Here is a 21,083-nt window from a genome sequence, read left to right as displayed (position 1 = left end):
CCCTTGCTATTTGCATCTTTTCCCTTATCCAGTCATAGACTGAAAAAACACCAACTTGTGCTACTTTTTAGTAATTAAAATAATTGTTTAGTAAGGATTAATATCAATAGCAAAGACTGTGGAGAAGCTACTCCCTTCTCTCTAATATTTCAGACTTTCTAATTCAGGTCACTCATATAACCATGTTTGCACTCAGAGGTTGTATAGAAAGAGCCATGACTGTCAGGAAAAAATGAAGATGTTCAAACAGGGAACTTACATTTGTTTAGGGAAATGAGATCACTGGTAACATCAGCCAACAAGTAGGAGTTAAAGACTGAAACCAATCTACTACAAAAGCAGTCATTTGAAGCTAAAGAGCTTAAGAAAGATCTAAAGGATGAGCTGGGACTTGACTTTTACCATAGTATTAGAATAAGTAGAAAGGAGAAAAGAATACAAAATAAGATCAACTCTATAAGCTAAGGATTTGAGGTAAGAAAAACAAAAACATTAAATGTGTTCACAGAAAAGTAGGTAGATTGAAGCTCTGAAGATGTGAGCTGGAGCCTGGGGTAATTTTGTAGAGGGCTATAAATGTCAAGATCAGTATTTTAGACCTTGTTCAATAAGTGGTAGGAGCAAGAACCTGATGAAAGCCGTGTTTTATCTGTCAGCATGTACAGAATAAGTTAAAAAGATGAGACACATGGGTCTGGATGCAGCCGGGACTCTGTTTTAGCAATGCAAGGTTGAAATAATAAGGACTCAGACTGGAACCACTGTAGCCAGAATGGGCAAAAATAAGGGGATTTTTCAACACAGTGTAGAGGAAAATAATTTTAGGACTTAGCAGACAATAGCAGCAGAAGTAAACATAAATAAGTCAAAAATCATATGATTTTTTAACTAAAATATTTTTGGCTTGAGAATATTTATAACATTTGTGAAAATTCTTGGGTGTAAAAGCAGAGCTAATTTTCGATAGCGTATTTTCTATATTGTGTGTTAGTGGTGATGGTAGGGAAGCTAATAGGTTATACACAAGTATGCATTTGAAATGTAGAAATGTAGCTACAGATATACCTTAGGAAAGCAGATATAAATTTGGTTAACATTTCCATAAAGAGATGAAGCTATAGGAGAAGCTAAGAGTTCTAAAATATATTGTATATAGAAGAAAAAGTGTTTACTGTATTTTTCCATTAATAGATTTCCTTTTCTCTAAAACCCCTTTGCATCTGTATACTCTTTAAGCATTTCTTTGTACCTAAAGGACTTAAATGGTATTCACTTTAAATTACTGTTTTCTTGGAGTTCCCACTGTGGCTCAGTGGGTTAATGATCTGGCTTTTCTCTGTGGCATTGCCGGATTGATCACCCGCCCAGTGTAGTGGGTTATGGAGCTGGCATTGCCAGAGCTGAGATGTAGGTCACAGATGTGGCTCAGATTTGATCCTTGGCCTGGAAATTTCCATATGCCACAGATGTAGCCATTAAATAAATAAATAAATACATAGGAATTTTTATTATACATGCCTTATCAAACTACTGATCTAGATCAGTGGTCAACAAACAAGGGCCTATGGGCCAGATCTAACCCACAGCCTGTTTTTTGGGTTTTGGTTTTGTTTTTTTTTTTTGGTTTCTTGTTTGTTTGTTTGTTTGTTTTTCTTTTGCAATTTATTGCAACACAGTGACACCCAGTTCTTTACCAGTTGCCTATGGCTGTTTTCATGATACTAGAATAATATCAAGTAATTTTGACAGAAACCATAAGGCTCACAAAGCCAAAAATATATACTTTCTAGTCCTTTGTAAAGTTTGCTGACCCCTGGTCTAAACTCTAAAGCCATGTAATCAATGGCATAGCCAACTTCTAGTAGTACTGAATAGTCTTTACTCTATAGCACCAGAAAATCCCTAACATTCATCTGGTCTCTTGGGACAAAGTTTTCAAATGTAATTTGTGAGTAAAGAAACTATTTTAGAGTTATAAAAGTAGTAGATGTTAAAGACTGTGTCAGGAGTGAAAAATGTCATGAAGATGAAATTGCAGTATTCTTTGGGGGGTTTAGGAATAAAATTTTGATTCTGAAACCTTTAGTAGTAAAAATAAAAATAAAAGTAAAAAAGAATTAAAGCTGAAACCAGGTAATACATGAGATATAGAAGACAAGAGACAAAAGGTCCTCATAGTTTCCCTGTGTAGAAGATGGCAAATCATACCCAAGAACTGGACATTAACTCTTCATTTACAGGAAATTGATCACGATGGCAGAGTAAGAGGACTTAAACCTCACATTCCCATATAAACACATCAGAAACACATCTATGTATAGAACAATTCTCACAAAAAGTAATTGGAAACTGGCAGAAGGAACCTGGTACAACCAAGGCTGTAAGGAAGATCCACACAAAATTGGGTAGGAAAGGAGGAAAAAGGATCAAGTCAGGACCTATCCCCTGGGAAGGGATTCAGAGGGAAGGGAGGATACATGGGCACACATCCACCCTGGGGACTGAGTGGTGAGAGCCACAGATCAGGCACCCCATTGCTAGTATCCTAAGCAGGGAAGACAAGTCACCTTTGATGATGAGAGGACTGCTGAGACTAATAGGAGGGCTGCGGGACCTAAGGAGTGCATTAACACTGGCTTGTCCCTGAAGACAGGTGGAGTGAGGTCTGCTGGGTTTCCCAAGAATGCTGGGGCTCACATCCCAGTCTGAGCTGAATGAAGACTCCAGCCCCACTCACTCCACATCATAGCACAGCACCAGATCTGGAGCAGCAGTGACTCAGGAGCAGCCATTGTTGGTCCTAAATTGCCAAAACAGTCTTGAGAAAAAAGAACAAACCTGGAAGTGTAATCCTCCCTGACTTCAGGCTGTACAATAAAGCTTCAGTAATCAAAATAACATGATACTAGCACAAAAACAGACACATAGATAAATGCAACAGAATGGAGAGCCCAAGAATAAACCCACACAGCTATGGTCAATTAATCTGTGACAAAGGAGGCAAGAATATACAATGCAAGAAAGACAATCTTTTCAATAAGTTTTTCTGGGACAATTGGACAGCTACACATAAATGGTGAGATTAGAACATTTCCTTACACTATATATAAAAATAAAGTCAAATGGATTAAAGAGCCAAATGTATGACCTGAAACTAATAAAATTCCTATAAGAGAACACAGGTGGAACACTCACATAAATTGTAGCAATATTTTTTGGCTCTGTCTCCTAAAGCAAAAGAAATGAAAGCAAAAATAAATAAATGGGACTGAGTTAAAAGCTTTTGCATAGTAAAAGAAATCATCAACAAGACAACAAGCCAACCTATGGAATGGGAAGAAATATTTGCAAATGATATGACCAACAAGGGGTTAATATCCAAAATATATAAACACCTTATGCAACTCTATATCAAAAAATAAGCAACCTGATCAAAAAATAGTCAGAAGACCTGAATAGACATTTTTCCAAAGAAGATGTATAGATGGTGACCAGGCACATGAAAAGATGCTTATCATTGCTAATTATTACAGAATTGAAATCAAAACAACAAATAGATATGCCCTCACACCTGTCAGAATGGCTATTATCAAAAAGTCTACAAATAAATTTTGGTGAGGATACTTGTACATTGTTGGTGGGAATATAAATGGGTGCAGCCTCTATGGAAAACAATATAGCGATTCCTCAAAGAACTACAACTAGAACTATTATGATCCAGCAATTCCACCCCTGACATGTATCTGGAAAAAATGAAACACTGATTAGAAAAGATACATGCACCCCAGTGTTCATAGTAGCATTATTTACAATAGTCAAGATATGGAACAACCTAAGTATTCATCAATAGAGAAATGAATAAAGATGTCACACATACAGACACACACACACACACACACACACACACACACACACACACACACACACTATGGAATATTGCTCGGCCATGAAAAAGAATGAAATTCTGCCATATGCAGCAACATGGATATACTTAGAGAATATTATACTTAGTGAAATAAGTGTGATGGAGAAAGAAAAATTCTGCATATCACTTCTATGTGGAATATAAAAAATAGAACAAAAGAATGTATATGGCAAAAGAGAAACAGATGCACAGATACAGAAAACAGCTAGTGGTCACCAATGGGAGGCAAGACAGAGGTATGACATTAAGAGATACAAATGGCTATGTATAAAATAGGTATATTGTATGGCACAGGGAATTATTTTTTAAAGAGGGTAAACAAATACTCTGAATCTTCTCTTATAACTGGAAATCTTAAGAAATCTCAAAATGTATCAAATTTAATTTTTAATTTGAGATGTGCTGTAATTGTAAAACACTGTATTTCAAGGCTCCGAAAGAAGAACAGGACTTATCTTGTCCTTCATTCTGACATGGACTATATTTTGAAATGATAATATTTCTCTTTCTTCAGCTAAATAAAAATGTCATATGGACCAAAAAGAAGAGTTAATTTACTACATGTACATAGAAAGGAAATAATGTATGTGTCCTATATACTGTGCATCACTCAGCAGAACACTTATAAGTTCACTTTCTATGATTCATTTTCTCTAAAAAGACACTTACTTTCCCTACAAGTAGAAAATGTAACTCTAAATTGTTGTACTCGCTTCCTAGCAGGCTGTCCTCATGGTCCTCCTATTGAGTCACCTGCACCTATGCTTAAAAAGCCACCTGTTAACACAAAAGTGACTGTGATAGACTTTCATTTTATTTCATGAGTCTTTCATTTTTTATTTCATTTTATTTCATGAGTCTTTCATTTTAGCTCAATGCTATTAATACCATAATTGTTGGAATTGTAGAAACTCTCTGTGGTGACACATTTCAGAGGAGGTGGGAAGCAGTTACTTTTCCAGAGTCTCTTTAATGGGTCACTAACTGTAACTGCTCACTATGTCAGCACTTGCACTTACTATAAAGCAGATTAATGAGAATCAGCCTTACCCAGAAATGGGTTAGAGTAACACAGGTATAAGCATATAGGAAGATAGGAAGATCCTATCCTAATCAAGTAAATACAGTCTTAACCAAGTCTACATTCTATATATTTCAAAAAACTACATTCTGTATATTTCAAAAAATGCTTTCTGTGGAAACACTTTACATTAGAACATAACAGGAAATTAGCAATAATAAAGACTTTTAGCAAGACTTTAAATATCGAGAATGGTGTATTCCAGGACATTTTAACTGATGGTTAAAAGAATTTAAAAGAGAGAAGAGAAAGAGATATTTTAAAGATGGAATTAACAGGATTTTTCAACTTTAAAACAAATTATTCTTAAATCTCACAGGGAAATTTTAGAGGGCCTTTGAAGTAGGCATCGTTTCTATGAGATTGTCAATAAAAGAAAGCAAATAACACAAAATTATGCCCACAATCTAATTTTTTAGTGTATAAACAGCTCGTATTTGCTTCATGCTATTCAAGTTAACTGAATATAAACTTTTAATAGAACTCTAACCTCTAGTGTCTCTTCTCTCTGCTCACTTTTCTATGGTTCAGATGGCATTTAGAGGGCTAAATTATTGATTGTTCAGTGAGTATATCATTAAAACACAGCCACAGCAGCTGTGGCTAGACTTAATCATTACATTTACATTCAAAATAAAAGACATGGTTCAATTAATGGCAGTTTTGGACAATTTACTTATTTTTTCTCTAGGACTGCCCTAAAAGACAATGTCAGTCACTGCTACATAAAATGTGTATATTTATATACATGTATATACATTTGCTTATATATAATACATGTATGTGTGTATATATATGTATATAATTTCAGTGTTATTACTTTTTGGCATATTAATACCAGGAATATGATGCAAAAATATCATAGATTAGACGTTGGGATTTTATAAGAATAACTTCAGATTTACACTTACTCAGTCTCTATGTTATCTTGATAGTATCTCCTGCCAAATACAGTTTCTGTAAATTAGAACTAGAGTTAATCCCCAGGGTCAACCCTGTCTATCCTAATCCCCCATCCCCTCTACCCCTTGCTTGCCAAGGAATGTCCACTGTAATGTTGACCTGTCACTAAGATCTGATATCATTCTCTTTCTGTGGAGGCCAGCATGATACAGATGTGTTCTCACACCCAGCCCACAGAAAAGAAAAAATGTCAGCTCTCTGCCTTACATGGGAGGGACACTCCTGGCCTGGGAGTCCTTACACTGCATCATTTATTGGTTAAAACAGTTATAAAAGGAAAATTTAGGAATAAGAAAGAAAGTTCTTATTTTCCCTCCACCAAAATTAAACCTGTATGAATTTGTAGAATGTGAGATATAAGTAACCATTTTTTTGGTTAGCAAATATGCTGAAATCTTATTCTTAAATTAAGTGACTTAAACTATATTGACGCCCTTGGCATCACTCTTTTGCTTAAATTCTGGCCCACTTTGTTATTTTTAAAGGATTATACCTTAGAGGCATTAATTGAGGTTAGGCCTAGAGTATCTGGGCCAGTTTATCTCAGTAACTCACTTTAATCTGTTAATTTTCATAGGTTGTTATGTAATAGGAATGAAAATAATTAAAGTAGGAAAAAAAACTAGGTAGAAAAGAGCCAAGGAGCTTGCTTTAAAGAAATTTTGCACAGATATGATTTTTAAAATCTTCTTTGGGCTAATATACTTATTAAATAACTACCACCCAATATTTTTGTATTTTTCCTTTATATGAGCCATTATTTAAAACATCTAGAATTATTTCTACTTTTAAATGGCTTTCTCTGATTTTCTTTGAATATTAGCATTCTAGTTGATTTGGGGATTTTGATTTTTGTTTTCTATCTCTGTGAGGGCCCTGTCATAAAGTGACTCTTAGCATTTTCTATTTTTTAAATAGCTGGTAAAATAACCTTGACACTGGGATGGCTTTGTGATGCTTCCTCAATGCCCTGTTTATTGTAATGCAATAAGTTAACCCTTCCCAGATTCCAGTTGAAGATGTAGCTGACCTTGGTCTGAGCTATTCTACTGGGAGCTGATTATTATTTCCTAGTTAGTCCCCAGACAAAGACTTTTGCATATATTATGAGTACCAATAAGACTCAAGATCATTGATAACTAGTTAGGATCAATAAACAAGAAAACTGCATTTCTCTCCATTCTGCCAGAGTTACGTTCACAAATCGTAATTAGAAAGTGTGATTTGGCAAACTTGTCAGTGAAAATCTCTTCCACACAGAGAAAGACCAAGATCATTAAATCTACCCAGTAAACTGGAGCCCTGTTGCATTATTTATAGGTTTAGTCTTATTTCTAAGCACAATTAGGTCTCTTGGTAACTGGCTCCCACTCACATTAAGCATTTTCTTTTTTACTTTTACATGATTCATCCTCACTGTTGTCATTTTTTTCCATAACACCATAGGAAAAAAAAGGAATCACTCCTCTAATCACTCAGTCAGCTAAACATATTCTGTCTCTAGTGCTGCCCAGATGCTGTTGCTGTGGGATAAACCGTATTAATATGGCTCAATTTAATAAATAAGGTCTCAGAGCTCCTTGAACTCTTTGTTACATATAATCCAACAGCTTTCACTGCACTAGGGCATTGATCTTACTCTGTTTCCTGTAATGAACTTCTGTGTGCACATTTTTGATCTAAAATTTATTTCACTCTGATTATTGAAACAAAATTACAACCAGCTCTTACACGCTGAAGGGGAATCTGCAGACCAGTAGAACTCCTTGTTTTTGTGCATCCTGAATAATTAGAGCGTTTCATTCCTCTTCGAGAAAATGAAGATGAGCAACTCCATTCTGAATTCTATTAGACTGACCTCTTAGCTGCATGGATAGCCTTCCATTTACATACTCACATATACATAACAGATAGTAATGTCGTTTTAGCTCAGACCAATGTTATTTATTCCCTTTCATTTCAGAAACCTTTATTATTCTCCTCTTTAAAACATAGTTCAGAATTACACTTACATGAAAACATTCCAGAATTGACTCTATTTATTCTATTTATGAATCTTTTTAATTTAAATTTATGAGAAGTTTCAAAGATACGCAAAAGTAGAGAGACTGTTAGATAAGTACTGTCAGTATGGTTACTACTCACACAGCTTCAACAGATTTTAATTTGTCACTCTTGGTCACCTGCTACTCTTCACACAGTTAAAATGATTTTGCTGGAGTTTTGTTTTGTTTTTTTGTCTTTTTGCCATTTCTAGGGCTGCTTCTGGCGGCATATGGAGGTTCCCAGGCTAGGGGTCTAATCGGAGCTGTAGCCACTGGCCTATGCCACAGCCACAGCAACACAGGATCCTTAACCCACTGAGCGAGGCCAGGGATTGAACCCTCAACCTCATGGTTCCTAGTCAGATTCATTAACCACTGCGCCACGACGGGAACTCCTGCTGGAGTATTAAAGCAATTCCCAAAGAAGATATGTATCATCCATAAATACTTAATTTTAAAAAATATAACAAATATTATAACATTAAACACAAATAACAGTAATTCTTTAAATATCATCTAATATTCAGATCCTGTTTAATTTTTCCTTATCTCAAAAATGTCTACTTATAATTGATTTGTTTAAATCAGGATTCATAAATGTCTCCACATTGCATTTGGTTAGAATATTTCTCCAGTCACTTTTTTTTTTTTTTTGGCCATACCGTGGCATATGGAAGTTTCCAGATCAAATAAAAGCTATAACTGCAACCTATGTACGTGTACTGCAACAATGTTGGATCCTTATCCCAGGCCAGGGATTGAACCCAAGCCACTGCAGAGGCAACACAGGACCTTTAACCTACCACACCCATAGCAGGAACTCTTCAGTTTTAATCGAACAATTCCAGTTCCCTTCTTCAGAGCATTTAGTTGTTGAAAAAACTGACTTTATTACTTATCTTTCTATCATTTCCTCAGTATTGATGGGCTGAGCTTGCCTAGCTTAATTTATAAGTAACCCAGAAGGAAGTCACATGAATGTCTCCTAGGCTTTCAGCCTGCTGGAAGCAGCCTGTCCATGGCACTTAAATAAAAATTTCTGTCCCTTATATAAATCAAATAAATGGATATCATCAGTTTCAAGTTAAATATGGAATTTTACTTTAATTATTTTGATATATGCTGACCTCACTCAGAAGCTTTCATGCTAATTTTCATGGTATTTTATCCATGGTGCAACATAGGTTTTGGCCCATCTTGCTAACAAGGCCTCAGCACAAAGGAAAATCTGCATAATCATTATATACAAGATATATACCCTGCACTTGTAAATACAGATCGTCTGGGTATACATAGCTTTCTGGTGTGCTAGAAAACCATGCTTAGGATGATACATCTTTTCTACACTAAAACCACCCTGTTTTCAGTGACTTTAAAATGATTTTTAAGATTTATAAATTTGAGAGACCAGATGATTTCCATTCCAAACATTTATATTTTCTTCATCCCAGTAGCAGGAAGTTCATTTGAGATTGCATTCCTGTGTTTGAATTGTTGTGTTTCCTCCAAGAAAGAATAGAAACAAGTTGAGATGTATGATAAATTTCAACATAGTGTACAAATGGTACTGTTGCTACTTGTTTGGATAACATTGCATGAGTAATTCATTCAAAGTATGTTGTCTAAAATCTCAGATAAGGGGAGCAGAGTGCTGAGTGGGTTTCTGAGAACAGATATGGACTTTTACACAATTTTCTTTTGAATTATTTGAGATACTTTTTCATATTTTTATGTACTGCAGGTGTGTAGGCTTTAGATTTATGTAAATAGTATAGATTTGCACAAAAGAAATTATTTTGTTTCTGGGATTGTGTTAGTAGTGGTTTTACTTTGTTTTTGTTTTTTGGTGTCCCTTTATGTGATGGCAGGAGCAATCCTGAAATAAAATTTATAAGAGAACCTTAGAGATAGAACCTTAATGGAGAACCCAAGGCAATTTCATTTCGTTTAAAAGATTCGTAGTCAAGCTTTTAAATCTTTAGTTCAGAGTACCAAATTGGATCTGTAGATAAAAGTAGTCTTATTTTAAAGAACATAAATTTAGTTTTGTGGATTTCTTTTAGTTATAAACAGTGCGACCCTCTTCACAGCTTGGAATTCTAGTATCATCGATTTTCTTATTTTCCAAATGAATCGTTCTTGAGGTTCCTACAGCTCCTGATTAGTAAAAGTCTAATATGTTCCTCTTGAGCATTCTTGGAACAACTTTGCCCACAAGCTTACTACATTTAAAGTGTTTAAGCAGATGTAGAGAGAATTGCAAAATCACATCAGCTTATTAATATACTGCATTGTGTGGAGACCTCCTTCACTGTTCCACACATAACATTCTTTGAAACTACATGGATGCTCTTTTTGGTGCACCCCTTGTAGAAGCCCCTGTGAGCTCCGAGTTAAACTCCTCTTAGTTCATTAGCACATATTCAGCCTTTGTTTCCCAAAGCTTGGCATGGTACCAGAGTGATGAGGCACTAAAGGATTTTCAGTTTCAGTCACAAGTCTCAGGCCGACCTCTCCTGATGACTTGAATACACAGCCCAGTGGGCCTGAAGCTTGAATGTGCATAAGGAACATCTGAGCATCTTGAAAAAAAGATGTGTATTTGTCGACCTTACACATAGAGATCTTGTTCAGGAGCTCTGGAGTGAAGCTGAAAATCTTCAACTTTAATAGCATTCCAAGTGTTTCTGGTACCAGTGAAAATACATTACCTATTAGAGCAGCAGTGTCCATCCCTGAATTATCAGGTAGCTTTTTAAAAAATGTTAATGCCTGGGACCCTACCCTTGACAAATTAAATCAGAATGTTTGAGTTTATCAAGAGCCTGGACATGTTCCAAAAGCTATCCAGATGATTTTCATCTGCAGCTTAATTGGAGAGCCACTACCTTGCACTGGAACCATAACCACGGAGCACCAGACAACTCCTTCCCCAAATGGTGAGAGTCTCTTTGGGGCACTTGATATTATTTTCCCATCGTATGACCTTCATAAAGGCTACCACCACTGTCCACTCAGCCAGGTTTTCCTATCTTTAAAATTCAGAGACCTCTTTTTTTTTTTTTTTTTTTTTTTTTTGTAAAAATCAGCCCTTGTAGTGTTTTGCATATTAAATGAAGAGATAGCTATAGCAAAGAAATAGGTGAGTATTCACCTACCTTTGCACAATTATGTAACTTTTCCTGCAGTAGTTGCAACAAGTTGTGTTCACCTACACAGAGCAAGTCTTTTGCTAAAATTTTATCTTTTTACACACCCCACCACACAGCCCCATACTAGAGGGTTGAATTTAAGTGTACAGATCCAGAAAGTGTATCTAAGCTAGGGCCCTCTGTCCCTACTTGTAATTCAAGATCAAAGTGTCAGGCTCCTTCAGTGATGATAGAATCCTGAGCAGGGCAGAGATCAGCAGCAGTTTCAGCCTAGACCATAAACCTGAAAGGGCCATGTAAATCAGTTTGACTGGGCCATTTAAGCTAGTTCAATGAAGACTTAACTTTAGAACCAAGGTCTAAGTGTTTCATCTGCTTCCTCAATTAAAAAAAATGAATTATTTCTAAAACCACCAGGGGAAATGGCTGAGGGAGAAAGAGGACTTAGACATGACTCACTCTTTTTCTTTCATACCTGTTAGCTTAAAGCAATTTTATATCTATGTTCAAAAAGTAATAAAACTATGACTTGGTTTAAAAAATTCCATGGAACAATATCTTGGGGAAAATAATATACATAAAACCAAAATTATTTGACCATTTTTTGAGAGTCTGTATGTAATTGTTGGAAATGTGAATTATGGTATGATAGATTAAGATTGCTCAAAGTTTTTGTCTTCACTATAAATTCATGATTGTTATCTGCATGTGAAGAACTTCTAGGCAGAGGCTTTGGGGGACTTTGAAACTGCCTTTGCCCATCAACTGCTCTGAAGCCGCCACAACAATCTTTCAGTGTAAATTTTTTTAAACATACTGTCTATGCAAATGGAGCATCAAGATAAGCTTCATAAGGGTTCTCTCCCCACCCAAACCTTCCAAACAATTTGCTATCATTAAGACCCTACTATATAGAATCCTAGAGTGGCCGATGATATAAAAACAACTATGAGAGGTATGTGGTGTCTCCCAGAACTTCTGTGAATAGCCTGTGTTCAAGATAAACTATTATCAGAACCCATGTATTATTTACTTGTCTCTTAAATAATTCATTTCTAAATATACTCCACATGTGATTTGAAATCCTTAATAGCATCTAATAAAAGCTGCTGTGTATATATATGTTTTTTTATGTGTCACAAAAATCAGTGAGGGTTATCTATTATTTTAAAAATCTTATACAATCAATTTAATGACTACTGTAATTATTAGGAACACACCTACCAGATTTCTGCTGCAAAAAAGAATAAAAAGAAGATTCCTCTGAATGAGTAAGAAATGTTAGGTTAATTCCTAAATTATAGAGTAATTACAGACATTCAAATTTGTTGTAAATAGCTTTTTGCTTTCCCTTTAGCCATTACTTGTCGAAAGCAAGATGGAGGACAGGCTAGCATCCATGAGTGCCTCCAGAACGCGGGCCCTGTGCCAGCCCTCACCCAGGCTTGCCAGATCCCCTGCCAAGATGACTGTCAATTTACCAGCTGGTCCAAGTTTTCTTCATGCAATGGAGACTGTGGAGCAGTTAGGACCAGAAAGCGCACTATTGTTGGTAAGAATAAGCGGTGTGCCAAAGACAACACTTGTCAAGGCAGAAAAACACAATAAAAAAAGTTAGACCAAGATAGTTCTGACAATATATTTGGAAAATGCACAGATGTGCCTTATTATTATTGCAATACTTACACCTAAGACAGCAAGAGATTCAGAGCTCTATGTTAATGTAAGTTGGCAGTGACAGATGCATTATGTACTTTTAGTAGAAAGAAAAAGTAGCCTTGAAAATTGAGCTCTGTCTCCCTATACAATACATGGTAGATTAATTTTTGGTTTAAACATGTACCTTTGATAGATTGCCTACAGACTGTTAAAGTGCTTGGAGAAGTTTTTTAAGAACATGAGGAAAGGTTACCCCTTCACTTTCTTAACCCATTCTCACTGTCACAGCTCCAGATTATCTTTCCTATCCTAGAAGAGAAATATGATATCAATTCTGTATCTGAAAACTACATTTTAAAAAGGCAGTCAAAATGACAAAAAAAATATAATGAGCAGGAGCAGGAGTCATCATACTGAACTAAACTCTGATGCATTCAAAAATATTGTCAGTGGCAAAAGAAGTCTAAAAATACTGGTACAAGTAGAGTATTCAGAATTTAAAGTTATAAAATGAACTATCTGTCATAATGAAAGCATCAAAAACTATGTAAAACAGTTTACAAAAGAGGTAAATATATGGAAAACATATGTAATTGGTTATATGCACTATGATTAAAAGTATATAATATATATGATAATATAAAATATATGATCTAATTAAAATAATGATATATTATTTTTCAGGTGCATATTAGTGTTGCATTCAAGTTTTTTTATTTTAAAAGGGAATTTATTTAGATTTATATACAAGCCATTTCTAATATTTTATGGTGATATTAAATATTTTCATTTTGAATATTATTGTTTCCTATGTTAATCACCCAGTGTGTCAAAATAGTTATTCAGAATCACTGAAAGATAGAAAATCACAATCAGGAAAGTAAATGCAGAAGCCCCATTTTCTGAATTGTAATCCTAATGTAACTATACCATTTATTTGAAATTAAAAAAAAAGTTAATTGTGCAAGCCAACACAGTGACTGTCTCTCTGCATTTCATATTTTTGCTAATATTATAAAGGAGAGATTTAAGCAATTACCTCAGACTCCTCAGTCAGTGACAGCACATGATCATTTGAGAGGATTTTAATCCATATGAAGAGTGTAAAATTTAGCACAATAGTCAGTGCCTTATTCAAAGTAGGCTATTTTTAAGTGAGAAAATAAGAAAAAAAATTCACTATGCAAAGCACTCAGTGCTAACAAAAGCCTACATAGAAGTCACTACAGAGTGAGAAAATAGCATTTATTTAGAGGCTGCTGTTGAATATGGTTAAAAATGGAGAAAGGAGCTTTAGAAAAGGAAAAAACTTGGGGATGTTAATAATGATATTTTCCAACTTATTTTTCTCTACAGGAAAAAGTAAAAAGAAGGAAAAATGTAAAAATTCTCATTTGTACCCCCTGATTGAGACTCAGTATTGTCCCTGTGACAAGTATAATGCACAGCCTGTGGGGAACTGGTCTGACTGCATTTTACCAGAGGGGAAAGTGGAAGTCTTACTGGGAATGAAAGTACAAGGAGACATCAAGGAATGTGGTCAAGGATATCGTTACCAAGCAATGGCCTGCTACGATCAAAATGGCAGGCTCGTGGAGACATCCAGATGTAACAGCCATGGTAATTCAATTTTTCTTTACTCTTAACACATTTGCTATCTTTGGAGGTGGAGGTAAAATGCATGTGTATCAGAATGGATGGAAAAGAAAGTTTACAGAAATGTGTCCTAAATTGAACATCATCAGACACCACACTATATCATTTATGTGCAACAGGACATTGGGTGGCACTTGTTGTCTAGAAGTTGACAACTAAGTCCAAAATTGGTGATAAGGAAGGCTTACATTCATGTAGGCAAAAACAGTGCCAGAGATCTCCTTGGGACTGATCCAGAGTCTGTTGAATAGGCTCAATGATCCGTAGAAAGTCTGTGTATAGAAAAAAGGGAAGAGGGAGATGTGAATTTAATTTGAGAATAAAGTGTTAAACTAAACAGACTTTTAATAATGGAACTGGCAGGATTTGGAATGTGCCTAAGATGTCAAAGTGGCAGAAAAGAAAGATTGAAAGCCGTAATAGGTGGAAACTCAAACATTTCTTGTTTATTCCTCATTGGGTTGAGATTAGCCAAAACAAACAAAACCAGAAAAAGGTACATAACATTTAGGAAACTTTTTTTTTTCTCAACCAAAAAATGAAAACAAAAAGGAAGCTAAAATACTGTGATAACAATTGAGTTGCCAAAAGTTTGTGAAGAGTGGCTATGACCAGGCTATGTAATGAACTCTTTGGCTCTAAGTATTAATACAGTCAGCCTTAAGCACTATTTATTTATTCTTTTTAAAAATCAATTAATTTATTTTTTAAATTTTGTATTATAGTTGATTTTAAATGTTCTGAAAATTTCTGCCATACAGCAAACTGACCCAGTCATACAAACATTCTTTTTCTCATATTATCTTCTATCATGGTCTATCCCAAGAGACTGGATATAGTTTCCTATGCTATACAGCAGGACCTCATTGCTTATCCAGTCTAAATGTAATAGTTTTCATCTACTAACCCCAAACTCCCAGTTCATCCCACCCCCTCCCCCTGCCCTCAGCAACCGTGAGTCTGTTTGCTGTGTCTGTGACTTTATTTCTGTTCTGTCGATAGGTTCATCTATGCCATATTTTAAATTCAACATATAAGTAATATCATAGGATATTTGTCTTTCTGACTTACATAATTTAGGATGAGAATCTCTAGTGGCATCCATGTTGCCACAAATGGTATTATTTTGTTGTTTTATGGCTGAGTAGTATTCCATTGCGTATATGTACTACATTTTCTTAATCATTCATCTGTCAGTGGACATTTAGGTTATTTCCATGTCTCAGCTAATGTGAATATGCTGCAGTGAATATAGGTGTGCATGTATCTTTTTCAATGAAAGTTTTGTCCAGATATATGCCCATGGTGGGATTGCTGGATCATATGGTAGTTCTATTATTTAGTTTTCTGAGGAACATCCATATTGTTTGCCATAGTGACTGTACCAATTAACTTTACTACCAACAATGTAGGAGGGTTCCCTTTTCTCTAGAGCCTATCCAGCATTTGTTATTTGTAGAATTATTGTTGTTGTTGTTGTTGTTGTTGTTTGCTTTTTAGGACCGCATCTGTGGCATAAGGAGGTTCCCAGGCTAGGGGTCCAATCAGAGCTACAGCTGCTGGCCTACATCCTTGCCACAGCAATGCCAGATCCGAGCCATGTCTGCAAACTACACCACAGTTCACAGCAATGCCAGATCCTTAACCCCCTGAGCAAGGGCAGGGATTAAACCTGCAACCTTATGGTTCCTAGTCAGATTTGTTTCTGCTGTGCCGCAACGAGAACTCCTGTAGAATCATTAATAATGGCCATCTGACTTGTGTAAGGTGGTACCTCATTGCATTTTTTATTAATTTCTCTAACAATTAGTGATGTTGAGTATTTTTTATGTGCCTATTGGCCATCTGTATGTTTTCTTTGAAAAAAATGTCTGCTTAGGTCTTCTGCACATTTTTCAGTTAGGTTTGTTTTTTTGTTCTTGAGTTTTATGAGTTGTTTGTATGTATATTTTGGAGATTAAGCCCTTGTCAGTAACATCATTTGCAAATATTTTCTCCTATTCCATGGGTGTCTTTTAGTTTTTTTGCTTTTTATGGTTTCCTTGCCTGTGCAAAAGCTTGTACATTTGATTAGTTTCCATTGGTTTATTTTTGTTTTTATTTCCATTGTCTTGGGAGACTGAGCTAGGCAAACATTTGTATGGTGTCGGAAAATGTTTTGCCTATTTTCTCTTCTAGGAGTTTTATGATCTCTTGTATTATGTTTAAGTCTTTCAGCCATTTTAAGTTTATTTTTGTGCATACTATGAGGGTATGTTCTAGTTTCATTGATTTACATGCAGCTGTCAAGTTTTCCCAGTACCACTTACTGAAGAGACTGTCCTTTTCCCATTTTGTATTCTTGCCTCCTTTGTTAAAGACTAATTGGTCATAAGTGTCTGGTTTTATTTCTTGGCTCTCTATTCTATTCTATTGGTCTGTATATCTGTTTTTGGACTAATACCACACTGTCTTGATAACTGTAGCTTTGTGATACTGTCTGAAGTCTGTGAAAGTTACACCTCCTGCTTGGTTTTTGTTCCTCAGGATTTCTTTGGAAATTCTGAATCTTTTATGGTTCCATATGAATGTTTGGATTGTTCGTTCTAGTTCTGTGAAAAATGTCATGGTTGCTTTGATGGGGATGGCATTAAATCTGTAGATTGCTTTGGGTAGTATGGACATTTTAACTTTATTAATTCTTCCAATCCAGGAGCATGGAATATCTTTCTATTTCTTTGAATCTTTTTTAATTTCCTTGATTAAAATTTTATAGTTCTCAGCATATACGTCTTTTACCACCATAGTCAGGTTTATTCCTCAGTATTAAATTTTTTGGGGGTGCAATTTTAAAAGGTATTGTTTTTTATATTCCTTTTCTAGTATTTCATTGTAGGTATACAGAAATGCAGTCAATTCTGAGTGTTAATCTTGTGCCTTGCTATTTTGCTATATTTATTGATCAATTTGAGTAGTTTTTGTGTGAACTCCTTGGCATTTTCTATGTATAGTATCATGTCATCTGCATACAGTGACAGTTTTACCTCTTTTCTTGCACTATGTCTGATTGCTATGGCTAGGGCTTCCAATACTATGTTGAATAAAATTGGTCAGAGCAGGCATCCTTGCCTTGTTTGAGATTTTAGCAGGAAGGCATTTAACTTTTCTCTGTTGAGAATTATATTGGCTGTGGGTTTGTCACAAATGGCTTTTATTATGTTAAGGTAAGTTCCCTCTATACCCACTTTGGTAAGAGTTTTTATCATGAATGGATGTTGGACTTTGTTAAATGCTTTTTCTGTATCTATTGAGATGATCATGTGGTTTATTGATTTTTCTTTTGTTAATGTGGTGTTTGACATAGATTGATTTGCATTTGTCGAACCATCCTTGTGAACTTGGTATAAATCCCAGTTGGTCATGATGTGTGATCTTTTTTATGTGTTGTTTGATTGAGTTGCCTAAATTTTGTTGAGAATTTTTGTGTCTATATTCATCAAATATATTGCCCTATAATTTTCTTTTTTTGGTAGTGTCTTTGTCTGGTTTTGGTATTAGGGTGATAGTGGCTTCATAGAATATCTTTGGGGGTGTTACTTCCCCTTCAGTCTTTTGGAAAAGTTTAAGAAGTATGGGTATAAGTTCTTCTTTGTATGTTTTGGTAGAATTCACTGTGAAGCCATCTGGTCCTGGACTTTTATTTGTAGGGAGTGCTTTTATTACATATTTGATTTCATTTCAGTGATTGGTCAGTTCAGATGATCTATTTTTTTCTTGATTGAGTTTTGGTGAGCTGTATGTCTCTTGAAAGTTGTCCATTTCTTCTAGGTTGTCAAACTTGTTGGCATATAATTGTTCATAGCATTCTCTTAAGGTTTTTTGTATTTCTGCAGTATCCTGTGCAATTTCTCCTTTTTCATTTCTTATTTTGTTTATTTGGGTTATTTCCCTCTCTTTTCTTCTTGGTGTGTCTGAGCAGAGGTTTGTCAATTTTGTTTACCCTTTCAAAGAACCATCTCTTGGTTTTATCAATTTTTTATATTGTTTTTTGAATCTCTCTTTTATGTATTTCCTCTCTGATCTTTATGATTTCCTTCCTTCTGCTGACTTTAGGTTTTGTTTGTTCTTTTTCTAATTCTTTCAGGTGGTAGGTTAAGTTGTTGATTTGAGATTTTTCCTCTTTTTTGAGGAAAGCCTGTATCACTGTGAACTTCCCTCTAAGCACTGCTTTTGCAGCGTCCCATAGATTTTGAATGGTTGTGTTTTCATTGTCATTTGTCTTGTATTTTTCAGTTTCCTTTTTTATTTCTTCATTGACCCATTGGTTTTTTAGTAGCATGTTTAGTCTCCATGCAGTCAGTTTTTTCTCATTCCTTTTCCTGTGGTTGATTTCTAATTTCATGCCATTGTGTTCAGAGGAGATACTTAATTTCTATACTTTTAAATGTGTTGTGGTTTAGTTTTGTGCTCCAATGTGTGGTCAATCCTTGAGAATGTTCCATGTGCACTTGCAAAGAATGTATGTTCTGGGTTTTTTTTTGATGTAATGTCCTGAAAATATCATTTAAGTCTATTGTGTCATTTAGGATTTCTGTTGCCTTATTGATGTTCTGTCTAGAGGCTCTGCCCATTGATCTGATTGGGTTCTTAAAGTTTCCTACTATTATTGCATTCCCATCAATTTCTCCTTTTGTGTTTGTTGTATGTATTTGAGTGCTACTGTATTAGGGGCATATATATTGACAATTGTAATATCCTCTTATTGTATGGATCCTTTTATCATTAAATAGTGTCCTTCTTTGTCTTTCTAACCCTTTGTTTTAAAGTCTGTTTTGTCTGAATTGAGTATTGTGACTCCTGCTTTCCTGTTATTTCCATTCACATGAAATATATTTTTCCATCCCCTCACTTTCAATTTATATGTGTCCTTTGCCCTGAGGTGAGTCTTTCGTAGGCAGCATATTATAGGCTTTTGTGTTTTTATCCAGTCTGCCACTCTACGCCTTTTGATTGGAGCATTCAGTCCATTGACATTCAAGGTAATTGTTGATAAATTTTAAACCTTGTTTTCCAATTGATTCTATGTTTCTCCTTTGTTCCTTTCTTTTTTTGGTTGGATGATTTTCTTTTATTATGCTTGTGTCCTTTTCTCTTTAGTTTTTGTGAATTTATTATTTGCTTTTGATTTGTGGTTGCCCTGTTTTTCAAGTATGTTAACCAGTTCCTGTATTTTCATGTCTTAGCCTGATAGTCATAAAGGTCTAAACACATTCTTTAAAGAAAGAGTCAAGATTTTCTTACTTTCCTTCCCCATATTTTATGATTTCCATGTCCTTTTTTACACCTTCATGTTCATCCTTTTTCTGTTCCTTGTGCTCATCATCACTTTTACAAATAAGTTGTGTTTTTTTTTTTTAATTCCCATTAGACCTGTGTACTGGTTTAAGTGATTACTTTCCAAATATGATTTCCTCCATCCTACGTCTTCTCATTTCTTTCCTATTTAGAAGATACCTTTCAGTATTTCTTTTAGAATGTGTTTAGTATTGCTGTCTTCTTTTAGTTTTTGTTTGTTGGAGAAATTCTTTAGTTCTTCTATTTTAAATGATAATCTTGCTGGGTAGAGTATTCTAGGCTCCAAATTTTTCCCTCTTAGAACTTTATCTGGCCACTCTTTTCTGGCCTGTGGAGTTTCTGTAGAGAAATCAGCTGATAGCCTTATGGGGGTTCCCTTATAATTAACTCTTTGTTATTCTCTTGTTGTCTTTAGAATCTTCTTATCTTTAACTTTTGCCATTTTTATTATAATAAAATATAATAAAATTTTATTATAGTGGTGTAGGTCTGTTTGAGTTCAACTTGTTTGGGGCCCTCCATAGTTCCTGAATCCTGATATGCGTTTCCTTTAGATTTGGAAAGTTTTCGGACAATTTCTTCAAATATGTTTTCAATCTCCTTTTCTTTTGCTTTTCCTTCTGGAATCCCTATTATGTGTAGATTGGCCCACTTTATGTTATCCCATAGATCTCTTATATTGTTTTCTTTCTTTTTTTAATTTGGTTTTCTGTCTACTGTCTTGATTGGATTATTTCCATTATTCTATATGCTAAGTCAATTATTCAATCCTTTGTGTTATTTATTCTGCTCTTTGGTGCCTTTAATTCAGCTTTTGTCTCTGCAAGTGAATTTTTTAGTTTTGCTTGGCTCCTCCTTGTAGTTCCTAGTTCCTTTCTAAAATAATCTGCATTACTATTCATATCTTCTCTTAATTCTGTCAGTATTTTCATTACCTCCTTTTTGAAATTAGTGTCTGTTAGACTCAAAGGTCTCTTTCATTATTTGCTCCTTCAAGGTAGTTACCCTGTTCTTTTAACTAGGAGTAGTTCTTGAGCTTCTTCCTTTTGCTTATATTTTTCTTATTCTGTGAGTTTAGGGAAAACAACTATCTACTATAGTCTCAGAGGGCTATTTATATGCAAGAGCACCTCTGGGTAGCTTGTAAGGGCCTACTGGTTTCTTTGGCATGGGGGCTAATTTTGGTTTGGATATTTGCTCTCTCTTTCCTCAGCATGTGCAGACTGTATCCCCTTGATAGGGGGTGTGCCTGTGTATGGCCTGTGCAT

General features: G+C 35.1%; 1 protein-coding gene across 3 annotated transcripts in view; it reads left to right on the top strand.

Moving 5' to 3' along the window:
• THSD7A (thrombospondin type 1 domain containing 7A) overlaps positions 1-21,083 on the top strand; it is a 446,361-nt gene that overhangs the window by 371,061 nt on the left and 54,217 nt on the right. For all 3 annotated transcript variants that reach the window (XM_021102433.1, XM_003357451.5, XM_021102432.1), the window contains 2 exons: positions 12,524-12,718; positions 14,182-14,445. In XM_021102433.1, the coding sequence (XP_020958092.1) occupies positions 12,524-12,718; positions 14,182-14,445 (459 nt within the window). The remainder of the gene's footprint in view (positions 1-12,523; positions 12,719-14,181; positions 14,446-21,083) is intronic.

This window comes from Sus scrofa, chromosome 9, assembly GCF_000003025.6.
Source record: "Sus scrofa isolate TJ Tabasco breed Duroc chromosome 9, Sscrofa11.1, whole genome shotgun sequence".
In the NCBI taxonomy this organism is placed as follows: Eukaryota; Metazoa; Chordata; class Mammalia; order Artiodactyla; family Suidae; genus Sus; species Sus scrofa.
This window is presented reverse-complemented; position numbering and strand designations above follow the sequence as displayed.